Source organism: Argiope bruennichi, chromosome X1 (assembly GCF_947563725.1).
Source record: "Argiope bruennichi chromosome X1, qqArgBrue1.1, whole genome shotgun sequence".
NCBI classification, from domain to species: Eukaryota; Metazoa; Arthropoda; class Arachnida; order Araneae; family Araneidae; genus Argiope; species Argiope bruennichi.
This window is the reverse complement of record NC_079162.1, coordinates 14295590-14319483: the sequence shown is the minus strand read 5'-3', so window position 1 is coordinate 14319483 and position 23894 is coordinate 14295590. Positions and strand designations below refer to the sequence as shown.

Genomic DNA, 23894 nt, shown 5'->3' with positions numbered 1-23894 from the left:
CAAATAGGAGTACCCAAGATTTTATCTTAAAAGATCTTTCAAAATTCCGATCAAGCGTTCCCAGAAGCCGCCCCATCATGGAGAGGAGGGTGGGTTAAACTTCCAAGAAATTTCGTTGACCCTAAATTCATTTTCATTTGTAGTCCAATCTAATTGTTTCAAAGCTTTGTTTAGCCTTGTAAAATTAGTTCCATTGTCTGAGTACATCACAGAAATTCATCCTCTCCTGACAATAAACCTACGCATAGCTTGGATGAAATCATTTGTACTAAATGAAGGTATTAGTTCTAGATGGACAGCTCTAAATACGGCACAAGTAAAAAGTACTATCCACACCTTTTGTTTAGATTTAATCAACAGAGGCCTAAGTCCTCACCCGATACTTGAAAAACTGCTGATAATTACATTGGGCATTTTGGAAGAGGCGAAAAAAAGTACCTCTAGATGTTTCACTCTTTGCCTTTTACATGTTAAGCATTCTTTGATACCACTCTGGACAGTCCTTTTCCCTTTCACATAAAATAGTGAGAATAGTTAATATATCTGTATGTTTGTTAGCAAGATGTTCTTGGGCTATAAATCTTTTCACAGCCAGGTGTTTTGACATCATAATCTAAAGCATCTAACTTACAAATGCAGTTACTATCAAGACTACTCAAGTAAATTTTATAACACTTGTGTTTATATATCCTTTTTTTCGTTCCAACAAATAAGGAATGGCAAAATTCTTCTTCCCTCTGCAAATTAAAACCCAAATCTTTAGCAGTAGATCTCAAAATATATGATTTTTGCGATCCCGTATCGTAATAGCTCTCGCTTTACGCTCTTTCTTGATGTCATGTACATTTGCAACAAAAGTTTGTAATGTAACTTTATTCGTTGCCCGAGAAGTAAAGAATCAACTGTTTTTTCAGTAATATTTTTGTTATTTACATCTTGTTTGGGTGAATCAAACTTATTACATCTAATATTTGGGCACATGAACTTTAAATGTCTTTTAGAACACAATTGACACGTTATTTGGGATCGACATCTAGAAGCAAGATGAACGTTAGCCAAGCAGAGCCGGCACAATCCTTTGTTTTTTATTATTACTATCTTTTCTTCTAATGGGATGAAAAACGCCTTTTTACAAAAGCGAGTTGCATGATCCTTTAAACAAAACGCACACGTTTCGTTTGATTCTTGAATGAATAATTGAGCAGCAGATGGGAGCGAGTGTTGGCCCTCTGCCAAGTGCTTGCATTCGCACTCATACGAAAATATGTCTGATCTACTTAATTTTATTTTTTCTTCTGATAGCTCTTCGCTCTTCAGAAACGAAACTATAGCATCAAGTGTTGATATACTACTCTGTTCGAAATATTTTTTCTTTGCCTTTCAAATGTTCGCAATATATGGGTCGGTAACGAACTTTCGACTAACGGATATAATATTATCCCTCACTAATCAGTAGTTACATATAAACTACTTAGAGCCCAAAGTGTATTAGAAAGTGTATTATACAAACCACTTAAAGAATCTTGTTTCTTTTTAGTAGCGTTATTTAAAACAAGTTTTAACAATCAATTCTCGTACATAAAAATCAATTAATAGTTGTTTTCGTCCATATCTTTCAGTTAAGCTTTCTATCGCCAAAGGGTAGTTTTCATTAGTAATAGAAAGATATTCAACAAGCTCTCTAGCTTCTGACTTAATTTTTGTCGACTGAATTAAGCAAAGAAATTTATCACAATCAGTTAAATTTTTATTTTCGTGTATGTTTTTAAACCGATTCAAGAAGGTTAACCAATCTCTTAATTCACTGCCAAATTTATACAGCTCAACTTCAGGAAATCGAGACGAAATCGTTTTATACAGATTATTGCACAAAGTCAAATGAGAATTATTGACAAAATTAATCTCTAATACTCGTTTCTACTTCAATTCCATACCCACAGCCTTTTATCTATATTCTTCTACAATACTAATTTCAGTTTTGAATTCCGTTTCATCTGTTAAAACATCTAAATAATTATTATGTGTTAGCTCTAATGAGTCCAGTTTTTTCTGCTTAAGCAAATGTAAACATTTCAATTTCTTCTGCGTTAGCATTTTCATTCATCAACACACTCTCTAACTTAGTATATGCTTTCGTAAATGAAGCACGCTGTGCTGTTTTATTTCGTTTAATAATATTCATCTTTACTATCTTATTAAATTAGTTCGTGCCTTCAATGATAAATATTTATGTTCAAGATAATAGCCTTCAATTATATTCCTTCAATTTACTGATTCGAGTTCTAGTGCAAAAAACATCTAAGGTTAGAAGAAAATTACGTATCTCAGTCTCTGCCGAAAAATTACTACGATAAATTTGTGCGAGCATGCTTGATCGACAAGCTTTCAATTTTATTTTACTCACTCTAAAAGAACAAACATTTCATTCTTACTTGATTCACTCTTTTAAAGTAATTTATTATTGATGTATTAGCTATTATTAAATGTATTTAATTAGACGAGTTTGTGATTAAGACAACATTATTAGTAAACAAGAATCTGGACTGAACAATGTATCGCTCTAAGACAACATTTTGGAACGCTTTAATGGAGATGAATTATTTCTAAATATATAATATCCTTACAATTGGTTTAAAGGAGCTAAAAATTCTATTTTTTCCCTTTAAAATTTCTATTTCGTGTTCTTAAATGAATGAAAAAATTTTATGAACTCGCCTGTTCATGAAAACAGCGACTTCTAAAATATGACATGTTCTTTGTTGGAAAGAATTTTGATCCTCTTCCCTCGTTGGATGAAGTTCTACATCATTGAAGTCAAGAACAACTTCAGTTTTTTCTAGCTTGGCGCATTTTAGGGTTCTCGCAATGTATTTTTTGTTTATTAATATGCAATCGACCAGGTGAAGCATTTGATCGAAGATTTCTCACAATTCTGGTTACAAAATCTACACCTTATTTCATCCGTTTAGCTTGGTATATTGATTAAATTCTCGATTGCAGAATTCATATGAAATCAGGTGACTTCTGTATGACGAATTTCGAAACAAATGTGATTGAAATATGCAATTTTCTTCCAAGACAGTATATCAAATGCATATTATGTTATGGTTTTGAGTTGTGTTTTTAGACAGAATTTGCATTCGGATTCAGGAAGTCTAAACCATGGGAATGTCAAGAAGACGATTGTAATACTTTCTTTTAATTTGCACAAGGTGGTCAAAATGGAAGAATACTGCAGCAAAGATTTCTTTCTAGAGTCAAGAAAATACTGTCATCAGTAGACTATGACAAAATGAAAGGATGTCATATTTGACATGGTTCAATTCATATTCTAGGGGTAGCATTATTGAAACCATTTGATTGAATGTCAAAGCAATGAAACTAAAAGTCATTTTTAAATGGGTTGGAGGCCAATAGATGAGGTTGGTTCGAAGGAAGCAAAAGCGATGTTGGACATTGCTACATTAATAAATGGATTTAAACTAGTGGGTGTTTTTTTTTAAATCATCGGTTGAATAGTTAACAAGTCATTATGTAAGTTGGAAGTGAAAGCCTCAACAGTTGGATGATGTCTTCTTTCAGATATTATTTTCATTGTTAATATAAGAAATTTCATTTCGACAGGATTTTTTTTCTTTTTTTTTTTTGCATTTACCAGCGATACAATTTAAGAAGTGAGGATCGAAATTCTTTCATCCATTAAGACTTATATATATATTTATTTAAATTTACCTTAATGATTAAATTTACCGAATCGAAAATGATTTTTTTAAAATGCGTAAAGTTAACAAACCTTTAAGTACAATCTTTACATCTTAATGCTTATCTCAGTATTATTAAAATCACATTCGCAATTCGGAACATAAGTTCTATGAATGACATTGGACATTTACAATGATGAATTTCGTGATATCTGTGTGGTTAGTAAAGTGTACACTGGACATACAAAATATCGATTCCTTCCCATGTACGTGCATGGTGAGTGGGCAATAACTGAATGCTTCATCCTTCTAAATACCGGTCTGGGCAATGAAACCGTTGCATGCATTAACTAATTGGTTTTTATCTCAGGAACTCACTTAGGAGCTCTAAATGTTATTCTGTAATTTTGGCTAATACTTTATTGTATAATTTAAATACAAGTCACTCCTTCATATCAGAAATTTTCATTACTTCTTATAATAATTAATTGCACACGAGAATGACCTTATTACAAACTCAAAATGAATTTATCGTATTATATAAGAGAAAAAAATTATTTTTCTAGCTCGTTTTTTTTTTTTTTTTTTTTTTTTTTTTCTTTATAATTAAAATAGCGTTTCTAAAATGAAGTGATATTAGTCCTCCATGCTAGTGTTTCACATGATTTCATTTAACAGTTTCCTTTTTTATTTAAAACTTTCCACACACTTTCATTCATTAACACTTAATGCAGAATTTGCAATTAATTTCTTGTATTACACATTAACTGAAGGATGAAAGAATACTCTTTTAAATTATTGATTGAAACATATAAAATGAAGCAAATCAATTTTTAAAAATTTATTTGTAAACTTTTATGCATTCGAATTGGAATTTTTTCTGATAATGACTACCCTTTAAGGGATGACAAAGACAAATGAATCGCTCCTCTTAAAGAAATTGAAGCCTCGAATATTCATTTGTTATTATTTTATCTTCATATCAACATGCTTATTTACCAACTTTCAGCAGAATGATTTTAGGTATTTACTGAATATTTGTTTCTAAATAAAGCATTGTATATATATATATATATATATATATATATATATATATATATATATATATAAGTGCTGATCTGTACATAGCAAAAGTATTCAAAATAAGGTAGAAGTAATGAAATAGTCCTGCAATTAATTTTCCAAAAGTAACACCCTTCAAGTGATTCTTCTAAGCAAATGAGGTCCTTTTCTGTTGCTCTCAACTACCCCATCATAAAAGGTTTCTTTGCCTAACTGAGTTGCGCTTAATAGCCATATATTTAATTAGAAATAATGGTATCTTAAAAATCGGAAACGATAAGACCCACAATGCAATTTTGTGTTTTCACATTGAGGCATGCCCCTATTTAATTGGATTTTTCCATTTGGATTGAAAATTACAAAGCTGGATTCTCAAAGGATTAATCCACAAACAATTTTTGATGCGAAATAAGAAGAATTTAATTCCATTCACATGCAAGAATTTCGATTAAGCATTATAGTCTTTTGTTAGTTTAGTCTTTTGTCTTATGTTATCATTATTTTTGTTCTCATCATTAACGTTCATCGATTTTAAATTGACATACCATTATTTTAATTACTAATATATTTAATTAGTTTCATTTTAATTTTTAACATATTTTTTTTACTTAATTAATCATGATGTATATAAGTGTGGTAGCATTATTTGAGTTAGGCCTAAAAGAGCATAGTTTATAACTTTTTCAATTCATGTTGACTCAGGATTATAAAATGGAAAATGCGACATTTTGCCCTTAACCATTCTTAATCCAGTTGGAATAAAGAATAGTAATACATTCGTTGAGGGAGTTATGTTCGCAATGTGATTGTAATTCCATTTAGCTTTATTTAAATAATTTCTGTAAAATGATTTTTAATAACTTGCAAAAGATTCTTATTTGCGTACTCACATATGTAATACAATCAACATGTGTATTTTTAACCCTTAACTGGGGAGGTGCGGTCTACAAGACCGCATTTCATTTACACTCAAATTAAATTTTCTAATAAATTTATTAGTATGAAAAATTACCAATATATTTTACAGATATTTTTTTTTTTTTTGATATATAGATATGTTTTAGAAATTTTTCAAAATATATTATCATTGAAAAAAGTAGATGCATTGGAACATACATTTTCTTCTCAAATTACATGTTACGATAAATAATATTCTTGTAAAAACATATTACTTTTTACTTTTTAAACCATATTTATTTTTACAGTATATGAAAGTATATAGAAGACTATATAATGTAAAATTCAACAATTATATGAAAAATAAAAATATTGGCAATGGATAAAATTGGGCCTTTTTTTATCGGCTTGTGTGACTTTCATAGCACGGTTTTCTAGGGCATTTTAAACATACAGGTTAAGAACTAGTATAAAAATCCACATACAAATTCTGTATATATATCTCTTGGTATTCAATATTGTCTTGGAATTGGTCTTGGGTCAGTTCGGTAGAGCATCTCATTTTTGATTGGTTGAACCATGGTTCGAATCCCATTTATCCAAAGAATCGAATTATTTTATTTAAAATGTTATCAGTTGTTTGTATCAGCTTACTAATTGTTCTTACTTAAATATTCGAATTGGATTATTCTCGAACATTCTATATATGTATAAAAGCTGATTCGCATCAGTGATGGGTAAGTTCTCAGACTCATGCTCTTGTGGGTTGCTTACTTCTAATAAATATGATTGTTTGTTTAAACTAACAGCGTAGTTCTTTGCATCTTTGTCACAGTATTTGTGTGCCTCAATGTGAAATTTGTAAGGCTTTGATCTATATCACTTTTGTTTCCAACTTTATTAAACTGATTTAATAGCAGCAAAAGAGAAAGTTTTCTGTTTGGCAAAGAAAAATAAAAGTGTATGAAATTTTGTTAATTATAGCAAGGATTTTTCATTAATATGAACTAGTTTTTACTTATTTTGTGCACTTTTACAATTTACAGTCCCTGCGTTTCTGCATTTGGTAAAAAATGAAAGACTGTTTCAACTATTTTGGAGGATACTGTAAAATAAATTTAATAAAAAGTGTTTCCAGAAACTCAATTTTATTAATTTGCCAAAAAAATCTTTTTATTGAGAATATTCTTTTTTTTCATTATTATCAGTATTATAAAAACATAATACAAATTTTGTCGATTTTAGCGCCAAATGATGCCCAGGTTTAAAATTTGATTAGTTTAGTTAAATTGATAATTATGCTCTGAAAGTAATAATATACATTGTCACTTTGCAATAGTATGCAAAATTTCAGAACTCTGGTATATCAAAAAGAGACTGAAAAACAGTTACAATGTTCCATTTTTGCAAACATGAAATAAGCCAAGTTAAAAGTGTATAGATTAATTACAGTTAATATTTTAACAATTTACCGACTAAAAGTCTCAGAAAAGTAATCAATCATGCAGCAGCAAATAGGAAGAAAATTGGATTTTTCTCCGTTTTAAAAATTTACAGAGACATTTTCCAAATTGCTGTAATTTAAAGAAAGGTAAAAATGTGTTCAGCCGAACATTTTAAAATTGCATTATATTTTTGATCATAAACAGATGTTATTTAATAGTTTGGAATAAGAAGTTACAAAACAAAACTTTAAAAAAGTTCCATCTCATGAGTATTCATAATTTTCGAAACATTTTAATTATTACGTTAGGGGCTGCAAACTAAAAATAAATCAAAACTAAGCAATATCTTCGGAACAATCTTGCAAGTAATTTTCAAACTTATATGGGAACTATAAATATTATATAAATTCCGAAACCAATGCATAAACATAATACTTTGAATGCAAGATTTAACATAAGCACTTATTAGTACTCTTGTATTTGTTCCTATTTCATCAAGTAATTGCACTACTAATATCTCACAAAATGTTTAAAATGGGAGTAGAAATCTGAATATTATCTGCATGAGATTAAGGTACCAAATACATTGTTTCTGGGGCATTAAAAATTATTATTAAGTAAATAAGTTTATCTAATATTTTTCCCTGTTTATGCCAAACTCAACACAATCTTTACAGATCAAATTATACAAAAAAAAAATTGTTTTGAAAAGTCTTTAAAGTTGTGTAAATTCCTTTTAGCAAGAATTATTATTTAAATATGGTTTCATTACCTCTGTACAAACTTCTAGAAAGATTCTGTTAGCCAAAGACAAATGGAAATCAGATATAGGGTCAGTACTGCAGTCACAGTGAGTTTCAAGGAGCTGTAGGGTAACGTCTACGCAGAAAAACTATTATTCCGTAACTACTCGGAGAGATAGTAGAGGGACATTCTCCCAAATTGAGAGATTAATCTAGTATATGGATTGTAACGGCCGTTTTACGATTGTACAGGCACTATTGTGCATTTTAAATCAAAAATATTTTTATGTGTGCAACAAAAATCATGTGAAACGGGTTTGTTGAAGAAGCATGATGTGAATTAGGGGCAAAAGAGAGCCTTGAGTGAAAGAAATGTTGCTTCATCGGGCAAAAAACAATCCGCGTGTTAGTACTTGAAATATCTGTTCTCGCTGTCTTCTTTTCAAACCACCGTCTGAATGATCTTGAACTCAAGCCAAATGCGCCTATATCTTGAGCTGCGCGAATACTTTCAGTAATTCAGTACTAAATGTTTTTATCAATTAATAACTACGCCATGTCACATTCCCATTCCTAAAAAGTAAATCGCTGCTAACAGTTTGGAAGGATGTCAGTAAAAGTATATATATATATATATATATATATATATATATATATATATATATATATATATATATATATATTATGAATAGAGCATGCGTGAAGTTAAATAAAGCTTGAAATGAAATTTAGGAGTTTGGAATTGTTTTACGGAATAAGAGTTCAGAAATTTACAAAAACAAAATAGCTACTAATTGCATATCACATCTATTCTTTTGAGAGACTACTGCTTAGTATTGGAAGAGAATGATGATTGCGTTTTTAGTTGGGAGTTTTAAATTTAGTTATCTTGCAAAGTCGCGTCTCCCTCCATCTCCATTTTGAAGTCATCTGCTTAAATATTAAGTCCTACAGAAACTGTTGTAGAGGGTTATTTCTATTGCCAAGATCATGTTTAGCAGGAGGATCTTTGACCTCGAATCTTCAGAAAGAAGTGATTCTCCATGGAAGAATTCTTTTCTTTTCAGTCTTGGGACTAGAAATTTTCTTTGAGAAGTAATTTCTTCTGTCTAGAAGTGATATTCGAAGTTGCATTGTTAAGAATCTTTCTCTTTACTCCAATGAAATATGATATCCTGCTCTTTCTTGCGGTTACCCCACCATTCTTAGAATTCTTTGGTGAGTGAATGTGGCCTTAATGCTTTGTTTCTTGATGTGTGCAACCCAGTTAAGTTTTTCATCGAGGATGATTCTTAGATGTTCGATGATGAGGCTTCTTTTTGTTGATTATGTCCTACTTTTGATGATAGGATCTCCCAATCAGAAGATAAAAAGGACTTGGATGTAGAAATCTGAAATTGGTTTATAGCTGTCCAAATTTAAAAATATTTAATGCTTTTTTTAAGCCAAGATTTTAAGACCAAGATTAAAAAAATATGTATATTGATATAATTTTTTTAGAATAAATTATCTACCATTAGCAGGCTACTTTAAATAACAGCATTATTGAAAAAATATTTTTAAGAAAAAGGCAGAAGAAATTTGTAAATATTGGGCAATAAGGAAACTTTGGTTATAAATTTTAAAAAGGGAAAGAAACCAATGGATCCACTGCAGATTTAAATAATGTTTGCTCCTTTTCAAAATTTGTAATTTATGTTCTTAATAGCAATCGTGATTGATGATCCATTAAAAAAAATATAAAAACGTTTTTATAAAAAGGCATTTTGTTAACTTCGTTTGAGGTCTAATCACTATATGAATTAAAAATATTCGAACTGTGCATAGAGCAGAACATTTTAAAACATATTCTCCTTTTCTTTTCACCTCATGAATAAATATTTCTTACTTATTTGCCAATGATATTATGTTATTTTTTTGTGTGGATGGATTTCATGCTATAATCACAATAGCAATTTATTTAATTAGCTAGAGAAAAATCCGAGGTATTCAAACTTAAAAAAAAAAAAAAGAAGCAAATCTATTTAAACGTAGAATAGCACTAATGATTGCAAAAGTTATTTTGATTCATTTATTATATTTCTTTATTTATCTTTAATTTATTACTACATTTCATTTCTCAATAAATTACTGATAACCGAATTCACAATTTCCCAAATTAATCAAAAATTTTAATTGTTGTCGATTTAACCAAATTTCTCTTAGTATATTTCAAATTATTCTTTCAAAACTGCTGTTAAACGCAGAAAAGAAACAATATATTTTGGAATACGTTTTGACTGTTAGTTTGACAACAGCATTTTTCTCATATCTATCGAATTCAAGCCATGGAGTATGTAAATGAATTCTTAAATATAGTAAAAAGAGACGTTGCTTTCTAACTAATAAAGTTTAAAAGATACCAGCTTAATACTTTATGAATATAAATTAAGTGTTTCGAAGTTTTAAGCTCAACTTCAAAGAATTTCAATTTATAAGTGGTAAGTTTTACTAAAGTTTATATTTAATTCACATATTAACGTCTTTGTTTTAAATTATATAAAACCAAACTCTCCGTACAAGATTTGACTTATTTCCTGTTTGTGAAGACGGAATTTTATAAAATATTTTTACACGCTCATTAATATATTTAAGATCCCAAATTCTATGCTATTGTATGTTTCTAGTTACATAGCAATTTATTTTTTTAATTTAATCAAAAGTTTGTTGATTAATTTTAATTAAATTAATATTTCTGTGGCTCATATAGTGTTGAATTTGAGAAAATCTTGATTTTAAAGATTTGTGATTGATACTAAGATTCCAAAAAGTTATTAAAATTAATTATGTAATTTATTAAGTATCTTTAGTAGAAAATAACACAAAGATAGAAGTTTTTTAATATGTTTTCGTGGATGTAAAAGTAAATTTTAATATTTTTATCAAAAATATGGACGTCAAAAAAGAAAAACGTCGAATTGTGAAGTACTGAAAACAATACTTGGAAGAAATTGAATAAAATTTTATTTTAGCTTTTAATAGATATTAACAGACAATTGTCTTTATTATTGTTACTCTTTTTGAGTTCGTTCTACTCTTTCAATATTATGTGTGACTTTCAAGAATAGGATCCCGCTTGAAATATCAGACAGATTATTTGTAAAACCATGGCGTCTGCCCGTACCCTAAATGTGGCACAGGGGTTAGGGATAAATCGCCTCAATATTTGGTTCGCTTCAACTTTATCCGAAAATGGATATGAATTTATTTTATCCAGTAATATGAAATTTGTTGAGTGCAGGAGAAATGTCTTCCTTCGTGTACTTATATATAAAAGAGAGCAATTTGTATAAAGGTATCGAGTAAGCATTTGGACCGTTTCCTTTTGGGTACTAGACATAAATCTAAAATATTAATATCATGACTACGCTTCATTTTTATATAACTTTGACAATCAAAACTTTAACGGGCCAAAAGGCAAAAATGCATCAAATTTCACCCTTCTTGCTCGATGCATTTTTCTGTTACATTTTATAGATTCACACAAACGCCAAAAATATGTTTTTTGAACTCATATTCTAAAATGTGTAAATTCCTGAATTCTTTACGTCTACTTTACTTTATTCTCTTCTGCATCATTTAAAAGATAATAAAATTAACTGTAAATAAACTAAAAGTCCTTCCACTTCTTCATTGTACTATTTGAAGATAGTTTCTATTTTGCATTATTAGAATTTTATAAAATGGGGAATTTTTAGCAAGACTATAAATTTATTTGAAACAATAATATTTGAGAGTGCTTTGAAAACAAAGGAATTAAATTTCTTGTCGACCAGATGTAAAAGAGAAAACTTCTATGATATTTATATCTTTTCCTTTCAGTGGATTGCCTCGACTCAACTTGTTCTGGTCATGGTGCTTGCGTTCAAGGAGAATGCTGGTGCAAAATTGGCTGGCGAGGAATCAATTGCAGCGAAGCGGACGGTAGACTGAGTCGTTGCTTTCCCGACTGCTCATCTCATGGTGTCTTTGATCTGGACACGGAACAGTGCATTTGTTTTGATCACTGGACAGGAGTAGACTGCTCAAAAGGTAGGTAAATCGAAAACATGCAGAGATTTTCAATAATCATTTCATTTTTATTTAAATCAGTTTCCCTCGGAAGTGGAAAGTTATTGAAGTTCAAGTGGATTTTGTGAAAAGTAAAACGACCTTGGCATCAGCTAATTTTTTTTTTTTCTGTTCTCAAAATTCACATCTATGAAACCTTTTTTAAATTAAAAAATATTACTTAGTAGCTTAAGCAATGCCATAAATGTTTTAAAAATTTCAAGCTGTTTGTCTAAAAAAAAATTTTAGGGGCACTCAAATCATGTGTTTGCTATTCACGGGAAGAAAACATTTTGAGAAAACATACGAATGATTCAGTTTTCATCTACTCTACTTACAGTTGTATAAGCTGGTTGCATAAATAGATGAACACGCCATTTCATTCATAATTATTCGAAATATTTATCAAAAAAATTTTAGCTACCTATGTGCAACTGAAAACTACGCTGCGCCTGAATATTCTGATTTAAATTGCCAACTACTACCCAAGTCTTCTTTATAAGTGTCCAAAGTTCAGATTCCACCGTTATGCTAAGCATTTAGTCAAACAATAGAATATGTGTGTCATCAAAATCTTAAAGAAAAAAAAATATAGAAAACTGCTAGCCTCATGCTAGCAGTTTTCTAAGCATTTTGACTTAAGAAATGAGTTAATGTATGAAATATATAAGTAGGACTGTGTTTCAAGAGATGTTTTCCCCAAAGAATAAATTCCATGCTTCTCTGGTAAATGGCAGTGTATGTCAGAAGAAAAATGGTGTAAAGAGGTTAGAAGTGGTGTATGTTTAACAGAAATGACAAAAAATAAGACATACAGGGAGTGGACAAAATAATGGAAATACCTTGAAAAATCAACAAAATATATTTTAATATGGTTTAGCTCCACCTTTTGTGGCAATTACAGCTTCAATTCTCCGAGGTATTGATTCATACAAATTGTGAATTGTTTCCAAAGGAATTTTAGCCCATTATTCAGCTAAAACACCCTCCAGTTCTTTTAGAGACGATGACGGCGGAAATCGACTTCTTACTTGAATCTCTAAAATCGACCATAAATGCTAAATAATGTTGAGATCTGGGGATTGTGGTGGCCAGATGAGATGCTCAACATCATTAAAATGTTCCTCATGCCATTCTTTAACAATTCTATTTGTATGGATTGGTGCATTATTATCTTGAAAGATGGCGTTCCCCTCCAGAAATAGCTCTTGAACCATAGGGAGAACTTTGTCGCCCAAAATTACTAAATAGTCTCGGCTGTTAATTCTTCCATGAAGAGAAATCATTGGCCCGGCGAATTTCCAAGAAATAGCACCCCAGATCATCACAGAACCCGCGCCATGTTTTACGGTTGGACGAAGACAGTCTGGATGAAATGTTTCTTTCGGATGTCTCCAAACGTGCACTCGACCGGAAGTCGGAAATAGGGTAAACGATGATTCGTCAGAGAAAATCACATTTTTCCATTGCTCAAGGGACCAATTCTGGAGACTTCTACGCCACTCTTAACACTTTAAAACATTTGTCTCTGAGAGCCTAGCTTTTCTAATTGCAGATCTCCCGTGGAATCCAGATTTGTGCAGCTCCCGACGAACCGTTTTCGTGGAAACTGGGTTCTGTAGGTGTTTATTGAGCTCTGCAGTAATTTTAGGAGCCGTGGTCTTGCGATCCTCTCTAACAATTCGATTTAGAGCCCGACGGTCTCTCGCAGGCAACTTCGATTTTCGGCCAGACCTGTGCTTTGCTGAGGATGTTTTCCCTTTTCTTTCAAAAGCAGTCATTACTTTTGAGATAGTATCTCTTGAAACGCCAAGCATTCGGGCAGTTTCTTTTAAACTAGCGCCTGCCATACGAGCACCGACAATTTGGCCTCTTTGAAAATCCTAGAGGTCTGCCATATTTATAAGGTTATAACCACATTTTTTTAGAATACTGTAAAAAAAACACAGTTGTTTTAAATAAGCACATCAAATAACAAGAATAATAAAACTAAAAACATTAAAATATGTCAAGTTCGATTGTTTATAACATTTTCAAAGATTATGCTGCCAAAATGTTAGATGTTTCCATAATTTTGTCCAACCCCTTTATGTGTTACATTTTGTATTTAAGGAGATGCGAATAAATATTTAGAACATAAATATTTTCGCATAATTACTTCAAAAAAGTAATTGTCTTATGAGATATTAAAAATGTAGTTTCTACAAATTTTATATAAAATTCAGAATAAATCCGACAATTGGCAATAAAACAGCAGTCATAAATATTTTTAATCCGAGAGAAAAAAATGTACAAAAAAAACTGCTTCTTCAGTTAAGCTTATCATAATACATATAAAGTCCCTTTTCATTAGCGGTTTCAGAGCAATAGCCCTCATGCACATAACTGTAATACGTTGTTCATGAATTCACATTTTGAATGTTTTGCAGACTAAAGCTTCGAAATATTTTCATACATCTGAAATTGAACAGGAAGATAGTTGCCATCATTTTTTTTTCAGTCTTCGATGATGAATGTTTAAAACATTTTTTCTAGACAATGTTTTCCGATCAATTCTTACTTCTTCATGTAGCTCACTTCATGTGCAGATCAGTTGATCTGCATTTCGAGTTAATTGTGTGTATTCAATGGTTCTATTATTCTAGACAAAATAAATAAATCATAATGTCAAATAAAAACATTAGAAATCATTGATAGTATTTTATTAATAGATTGTATTATATGAAAGAAAATCAATATTGACCAATGATATTAAGCAATACTCAGGAATTGTGTCAGTCCTGTGTGTGTTTTGAGTTGCTTTATTTAACGCCTAATAAAAAATTATAATTATATATAAGGGAATAGAAAATAATTGCTTCAAATATTGATGCCTAAAAAAAGACATTTGAAAATAGTCGGATACCTCATCTCTTCTTTACAGAGAATGATAGGAAGATAATACTTAGGCATGTTAATTTTACCTTGATTTTTAGAATAGCAATTTTATATTCAATAACTTGTTACTTCATATAGTCTATGTAGACGTTGAGTGAGAATTTTTAAAAAATATCGAACGAACAACTCTAGTTATTTAATGTAACTATTAGAAAAAGAAGTTTCTTAGACTCTTATGATAATTATTAGAATAGTTTATATTTTATTTGGTAGTTTGCTTCGTTTTTAGATTGCCTTCTATGGGTATATTCACTCATAATTTTATCGAAAAGGAAAACTTGGAAAAGCAAAGTCTTAAAAATCTATCCTGTTTTAGAAAATATGCAATTAGAGTTATTAAATCTAGATTAAGTTGCTGCGACAATTTTTTAGTTTTATCACATAACAGAAATAAAAATGTATCTTCAACAATTATATGCACGATTACTTAATCGTGATCACAGCTTCTTAATGATAGAATGTGAGTCGAATAAAATTATACTATAATCAGTTTACACGGTAAACATATGCTGCCTTCAAGACGATGGAGCCTAAAAGTTTGAGAAATGTGATGTAAGCTCAGATGTTGTCCTCATCATCTGATTATAAACTCTGTCCCGAAATAACTTGTTTTGGTTCGAAACGAGACCTTCGTTCCATAATGAGAAAATTCCGAGGAGCTAATTAATTATATTAATAAACTTGATTAATCAGTTTTTCGACCTAAAAAAAACTATGTTCTTGAGAAATTGTAGTGACATCAATTTTGTGAAGATGCGATAATGGATAATAAAGTTACATTTTTTTTTCACGAATGTACAATTAGGAATTTCCAGATAAGCGTATAATAGGTAAGGAAAGTGCTTGTCCCAGCTACTTAACTCAGTGAGAATTGCATGAAGAAGTGTATTCCTCAGAAACTTGACTGTTCAAGTTCATTGTTAGCTCTGTACCGAGATATTGAAAACCTAGAAGAATCGAGGCAATGCACAAGTTCTTGAATTGATTTTAACACAAAATTCATTCCCTGATCATTTGATATTAATTTCGGAATCCTTGTTCTCATGAAAATTTCCCATAGAACATTACACGTAGATATTGCTGTCAATGTCTACGTGTCTGTAGAGTTGTAGCTTAAGGTCAGTTAAATTCGATCAGTCTGTGGCAACCAGCTGTTCGGAACTTAGTCGGTATGGTGACATAAACACTGAAACATCCAAATGGAAGTTCTGGTCTCCAAGAATTTTGTCTATAAATTTCCTTGGGCTCCTTAAATGACATTTCTTACATGATTAGCAATATTCTGCAATTTCTTTAGACAACATCCACCAATAGAAACTATATAGAATTCTCTCTTTTGTCCTTTTCACTCCCCTATGGCTACCAAATACTGATTCACGGGGTAGATTTAGTATTTGTGCTTTTCTGCTAAGTGGTAGCACAAATTGATAAATAATTTCGCCTAGTGTCTTTTCCCGTTGTAACAGTAATTCGTCAAGAAAATTTCCCTTTCATGATGAACATTTTTCTTTACTTCTTCCAGAGATTCACATCTTTCCAGTTCAACCCTGACCGAGAACTTTCACTCATAAGATTTGGTTTTCCCTTAACTCATCCTTTTTAATCCCTGCGTAAATTATACCGTTTCCTTGAAGAGAAGTCCCTAGAATTTTGAAGATTTGGGCTATAAAATGAAAGTTTGTTATATTAATTTTCTTCTGTGGAATTTTTGAATAGGTTATAAATATTTGCTTCGCTAATCAATTGTTATTGAATTCTATTGGATACCACTGCGAGTACTTCAGTTGGACAGTGAAATTTATATTCATTTTCATTTTTCAATGAAATTTTGAATTTCACCAACCCGAGTTTAATTTTTTCTCCAAAAGCAATGGTAAGTATAATTTTACCTGTTATCAATTTTTAAAGTGATATAATCGTTCAATTAATAACTGGTATCTGAGCTCCCGAATCAATCAAAGTTTTAAGTTCTTGTTTATCTATTAAGATGGTGCAGTTCTTTGATTGGTAAACTTACATCCCCTGATTTTCAAAAGCTTGATCGTATCTTCACCGTTAGAACATTTTCCTTTTGATTCCATTCTTTTTTATTCAAGTTTGTTCCTTGAAATCTTTTGTGACAGTGCCTTGCCGTATGAGATAGTATATAGACGTAACAGTTGTTGTGTGTGGTAATTCTGACACCATAACGATTCCTTCTGGAAGCACTGAGTCCTTCCTACTTTGCTGAAGAAGCACCAAAACTCCAATTTCTCTGCCTCTGGTAATCATAACTATGACTTTCACTTCGATGATCTCTCCAAGTGGTTTCACTGATTCCGCAAGGCTGTTTAACTGCGCCCATTCGTCATTGAAGTGGTTGTAAATCTCTTACACTTTTTTCTTGATTTGCTCAGTTATTTTTAAGTTGGGTAGCTCCTCAAAGTTTTTACGTTAACTCCACGAATCCACTAATGGAGATAATTTTTTATTTCATAAGCAAAGTCACTCCATATACTTTGTGGTGCTTTATTCCAATTATATTTATAAACTGATACTAGAAATCTCTTCAAAAGATGATCTTACTGCATAATAATTTTCTGTAAATCCGTCCTCTTCTCTTGCAATAATTTGTACAATTTCAGTTGGTAATAACCCAATTAAATCTGAAACTCAATATTTTTTCTGCACATCTATTCTTTTTCTGTTTGCATCTTAAACAGGATTAGATATAAGCTCACGTCACTAGCTTTTAGATCGAATTTTGGAATATACTGAACAAATCAATTCTTGGTTTCACACAAAGCTCTGTATTCACTCCACGTTCAATCTCACTTTTACTTCTTTCGTTCTCTAATTGCACCTTTTGCATTTGAAATTTCAATTTTCTCCTATCTTGAATTTCCTCTTTCCTTCTTCTTTCTTTTATTTCTTTCCCTTTCATTTTTCTTTTTTCCCTATGGGCATTTTCATGGCAAGCAGTTCTTCAAAATGTTAACTGTTTTTAACTACATTGATTATTTGTGGTTTAATATTTTTCCATTTTTTTCTCTGTCCATTTTCTAGACGATGGATCTTTCATAATCTTTCTTCACTTTATTGAGGAAAGACAAGATGCCTTATTGAAGCACAAGTCCCAGGTGACTTAAAAATTTTGCTCCGGTGGTGCGTGATGAGAATGAAGAAAAGAAAAGTTATTAGAGTGCGGGTCTTGTCTTCTACGTTGGTGTTTAAGTGTTCTATCCACAATGAAGACTCTGGTTTCTGAGTCGAATTTCTTTTATTCAGCACGAATATCCAAACTGCCTTATCCCTTTCAAACAGTATATGGTTAAAATAAAACAATAGTTTGATTCTTCTCAGCGAAAATCCAAGACACGCCATCTATCGCACAGAGCATATATACACACACACACAAAGTGAATCACTAGTCTCCTTCGAATCCCAAAGCCTCTCTCTGCTCATCCAGGTCACTCGCAGGCCCCCTATCCTCGCTATATATATATAATTCTTAAAAGCAGAAGGCAGGTTTGAAAACATTGAAGAGACTTTCAATTTCTAGACGTCGTTTTATTTTATCCAGGAAAAGCATGCATTATCTACAAGCAGGAGCGACGAACATACATACAAGACAGAGTGAAAAGAGAGAAATGAAGGTCAACTGAACATTTTATACCTGGTCTTATATAACATGAGACTTCCGCCACATGTCGATTCGATACACGTGTTGACCTTGACAAGGACAACGGAGAGATCATTTTCACTCGGCACATGGAACTAATGGGGTATCAATTTTACAAAGATTCAGTTAAATTAATTAAACAGAAAAAGTGGAATGGGATCAGGAAATAAGAGAATAGTTTAGAATTACTTTGGCATGGGCTGAATTAGGATAAAAAATTAGTAAATTAACTAAGATTAAAAATTTTAAAATTTGATTACATATATATGTGTGTGTGTGTGTGTGTGTGTGTGTGTGTGTGTGTGTGTGTGTGTGTGTGTGTGTGTGTGTGTGTGTGTGTGTGTGTGTGCAAAACTTAAGCAACAATGTAAATTTTAAGCAGATAGCCATGAAACATGCAATTCAGTACAAAAGTAATGCGTATGCAAATGTCAAGAACATTATAAGCGACGTGAGTGTATGCAAAATGCGAGCACAGCTCAAGACTACAGTAAAAGGAAGAACGGAGGCGCAATTAAAGACATTCGCTGCAAGTGCAAATTAGTTCTTTCGTGAAATATGGCTAGAAGAAATTACTTGGACGACTTCAGACGTGGAAGAATGATCAGAAAGCTGGAGTAGGGGCGCAATTTGACCACTGTAGCTGAAGAGTATTTTATCAGTAAAATTGTCGTTTCGCAGGCTTGGAAAGCCTTCCAAATCATAGGTACAGCTGTTTTGGTAATGTCCGCCCTAGGAAAACAACTGCAGTGGATGATCGATATATTGTCCAGAAGAGAGTCCGAAACCAGTCAGCAAGCGCCATTTCTCAGTAACTGTAAACAGCAACAATGCAACAAGTGTCGCGGTTTACTATGGCAAGACGCTTTCACAAAGGTGGCCTATTCGCCCGCCGTCCTGAATGCTGCATTCCTTTGAAAGTTGGCCATCGGCGGCACCTTTTAGGGTGGTGTAAGGAGAACAAAAACTGGACATCTCATCAATGGAGTCGTGTCCTCTTTACGGATGAGAGTCGTTTCAGTACCACAAGCTATTCCTTGGAGAGAGATCGGGCAACGGTTTCATCCCAATAACATCACGGAAAGAGACCGTTACGGTGGTCCTGGAGTTGTTGTCTGGGGAGGCATTATACTGAATGGGCGGACTGAGTTCCGCGTTTCCGACAGAGGTTCTGTAACCGGAGATCTCTATTGTAAGAAGGTGATCCTTTCCCATATGCGTTTTTATTGATGAAAATACGCAGCCACACCGGACTACTGATGTTCCGCATCTACTGTAAAGTGAAGATATCACTCGAATGGATTGGCCAGCGTTCTCCTCTGGTTTAAATCTCATAGAACATGCATGGGATGCTTTGGAGAGGTGCCTTGATGCACGATTACATCCACCTGGGAATACCCAACAACTTAAACATATGCTGATTGAGGAATGGGCACTCTTACCTCAAGACCTGTTGGACATTCTGGTGCTGAGTATGGAGAGACGGTGCGAAGCAACCATTGCAGTAAGGGGAGGGCATATCTCATATTAAGGAACATCGGCTTGCTGTTCTTCCTCTTAGAAAAACAATCATGTGTGACGATAATATGAGTTCAATAAAATCTTGATTCGTTTGATTCTATACTATATACATCGTATTTCTTTTTGAGCAACTAATATTTCATCATCGTTTAAGTATAAAATGCTACCTCCCATTTCTGAATATCATATATCTCAGATGATTTCTCGTGAAGTTATGGAAAAAAACTCTTGTTGCTTAAGTTTTGCACATCAGTGTACAAACACACACACACACACATATTACTGGTGTGCAATCGGTAGATAGCGAGACGTCTGACCCATTACATTTGAAGTTAGTTTTGCCAGTACTGTTTAAAATATTTAATGAAAATTATTATTACTTCATAGCAAGTATTTATATTGTGCTTGATGGGAAAATTGTGATAAAAAAAGGAAAAGAAAATCTTTAATTAATACCAAAGGAGTTTAAAACAATATCACTTGTTAATTCCATTTTTAGATACGCCGTTTGTGGCAATACTAATAAATAGCTTTAAGGTTTGTTTACTTTTTTCTAATACTAACGGATATTTTTTGTCTCTCGGTTTGAAATTGTCTAGGTATCTAAGTAGCAAACGTATTAACCCTGCATTGTTCTTTCAGTATTAATGAGGCGTGCAAATATATCAGATTAAGGGAAAATGCGAAGAAAAATCCAGAGATAATCTGGCAATTTGAAAAGAAAAGCTGATCGTGAAACTACTGAACTGGCTTCAAAATGTGAGGAATTGATTCATTTTTTATACATTGGAGATATAAGTAAAGAATATTCTCATTGTGGGGCTTTCAGTTTTGAATGGGAGATAGGCCAATCTGAAAATGTATGTTTTCATCATGAAAAGATTATGCCGAACATCACATGCAGTTTTGGATAACATCAGAGCTGGCGAGCGAAGTCCTCTAGTACACAAGGTGTCTCAAAAACATTGAAAAGCGGTTCAAATCTGTATATATTAGAGAGAATTTACAATGTAAATTGCTATGTAGGCCAATATAAGGTATGAACTAAGACCATATTAATGAAAAATTTTCCTGTGAATTTTCCAAAAGTTACGCTTCTTAAATTTTTATGCTACCCCTGTAGACAAATTTATTAGTCAATTAGAAAGTTTAAATTTTCTATGCAACAACATTGTTGCAAAAATACCGCATATTCGTATCTTTAAAACTGAGTGAGTTATACTTAATTGACAACTGAATGTGCTGCATAGAGACCTTATATCAAAATAAATTTAAATATATGACATATTAGAAAAAGATAAAATGTATGATGATATTTACATTAAAACCTTTTTTGCTTATTAGGGCAGCGTCACGACACCATCATGTACTCTTAAGTGTTATTTTTATACCAGACTGCCATTTCTAGTTATAAAAATTAAAATACAAAATTAAGACATGTAAGTAATTTATTGTCAAATTTATCATAATTTTTTTAAACAAATTAATTTGCAGGCGATTTATTTTCTTTTATTTAACTGTAATTTAGACGTTTCAAATAATTAAGTTAAATTTGGAAATCATTCAGAAATGTTTAGTTTCATATTGTCGAGTTCAGACCATAGCAAAATTGACTGTGTGGCATGGTATTGTTAACAAATGACCAGCTATTTAAACTAGTAATGATTTATTTTATAAGCAATAAAAATAATAATTCGAATTTGTCTGAAATTTCAAGCATATTTGTTTATTGTATGATGAGATGATTCAGAGCTCATTTTATCCCATACCTGGTCCTGGGAGAAATCGATTGTACACTGAAGACGAAGAAACTGACATTTTTGAAAATTGTAGCGAAAAATGCCAAAATTCAGTTTAATTTTTAATTAATTAAAATTCTAGCTAAATTTTTTAAAACCACTGCATGATGCATATTTTCACCCTCCAAGATATATATGTGCAAAATGTGGTAGTTGTATGTCAAATGTTCTATCCTGTATAGTGCCAACACAAGCACATTCTTCTCTATTATTAGTAGAGATTGGAACAATAATGCTGCTGAATATCAAAATTGTACATCATTTTTTTCAAAAATAAATATATGAACACAATCAGAAATATTTTCAAATATATGTTTATTTGCAAGTGCGTTGGTCTTTTTCAAAGTGCATGTTGCATTTTACTTCACGAAAATTATTTGCTTACACATGACTGAATTTGTAATTATGGAAATTTTATTTTTAGTAGGAATTTATATTAAGACATCTACATGCATTATTGAAGCAAGCATTAAATCAACGAACCAAATCCGAGACCAAAGTAAAATTTATCTACTCTTGAAATTTTTAATGTTTTTAAAAAAATTTAATCGCTTGAGAAGGTCAGTATGAACCTAGAAACTCAATATTTCATCAATGTCCAAAGTTAGTAGCCTCAAGCACTCTTAATATAATTGGGCCAAATTCGAGACTGAAAGCATCGTTTATCAGAAACTGCATAATAGTAATTAATTATGTTTGAGGGTGTGAAGGGGTTAAATATAAAAAAAAACACATAATGTAAAAGTAATTACTTTTACATCATTCTCATTATAAGTACACTGACGGAAAAAAATCCCAACATCAAGAAAAAATTATTGTAGAGTAATGAAATTTGAACAATGCATTTGTCTTGTTAACATGTTTAATTGATTTATTTTTCAAGATCACAGGTTAATTTAAGCTCAAGAAAATGCATTTAAAATGTGAAATGCTGTTACATTAATAGCCGGTGTATCCTCCAGAATTTTGAATGCCTGCAAACATGCAAGCATTGTGCCATGCGTGCAAAGTGTCAGGTGCCGAATGTCACTTTGTGGTATGGAGTTCCATGCTTGTTGTACTTGTTCTGCCTATACTGGGACGGTAAGTGTTGGCTGTGGATGATGCTGGAGTTGTCATCCAATGATATCCCATACGTGCTGAATTGGATACAAATCTGGTGATCTCGCAGGCCAATGTAACATGTCGACACTCTGTAGAACACGTTGCGTTAAAAAAGTGGTATGAGGGTCAGCGTTATCCTGTTGTAAAATCCCCCCTTGAATGCTGGTTATGAATTTCAGCACTATAGGTTGAATTACCAGATTGACGTACAAATTTGCAATCGTGTGTTTGAGATAACCATGAGAATGCTCCTGCTGTCAAAAGAAATTGCACCCCAGACCATGACTGCATTTGTAGGTCCAGTATATCTAATCCGCAGACAGTTTGGTTGCAGATGTTCTCCTGGCCTCCTTCTGACCAATACACGGCCATCACTGGCACCAAGGCAGAACATGCTTTCATCAGAAAACACAACAAATCTCCACTCCGTCCTCCAATGAGCTCTGGCTTGACACCACTGGCGTCGCAAACGGCAATGGCTTGGAATCAGTGGAATGCACACTACAGGGCGCCTGGCACGTAGCTGTCCTTGAAGTAACCGATTTCTAACAATTAGTTGTGTCACTGTGGAATCAACTGCAGCTCGAATTTCTACCGCAGACGCAGTACAATGAGCCACAGCCGTACCCCGAATACTGCGGTCTTCCCTCTCAGTAGTGCCACGTCGTAGCCCAGAACCCGGTCTTCTTGAGGCAGTACCATCCCTTGACTACTGCTCCCAAAAACCATGCACAGTGATACATTCCGGCGAAGTCTTCTGCAATATCGCTGAAAGAAATCCACCTTCTTGTAGCTCTATTACACGGCCTCGTTCAAATTCTGTAAGCGATAGGGGCTTCTTCGTTTTCTTAAAGGCATTATTGGCTATCATCAACTCAATACGCCAAATTTCAAAGATAAATAACGCTCACGAACTTTACAGCACGCATTTCAAG

The 23894-nt window shown here is 32.2% G+C and overlaps 1 protein-coding gene across 5 annotated transcripts in view; it reads left to right on the top strand.

Annotated features, from left to right (window-relative positions):
- LOC129958537 (teneurin-m-like) overlaps positions 1 to 23894 on the top strand; it is a 416933-nt gene that overhangs the window by 292318 nt on the left and 100721 nt on the right. For all 5 annotated transcript variants that reach the window (XM_056071080.1, XM_056071079.1, XM_056071076.1 and 2 more), the window contains one exon: positions 11710 to 11919. In XM_056071080.1, the coding sequence (XP_055927055.1) occupies positions 11710 to 11919 (210 nt within the window). The remainder of the gene's footprint in view (positions 1 to 11709; positions 11920 to 23894) is intronic.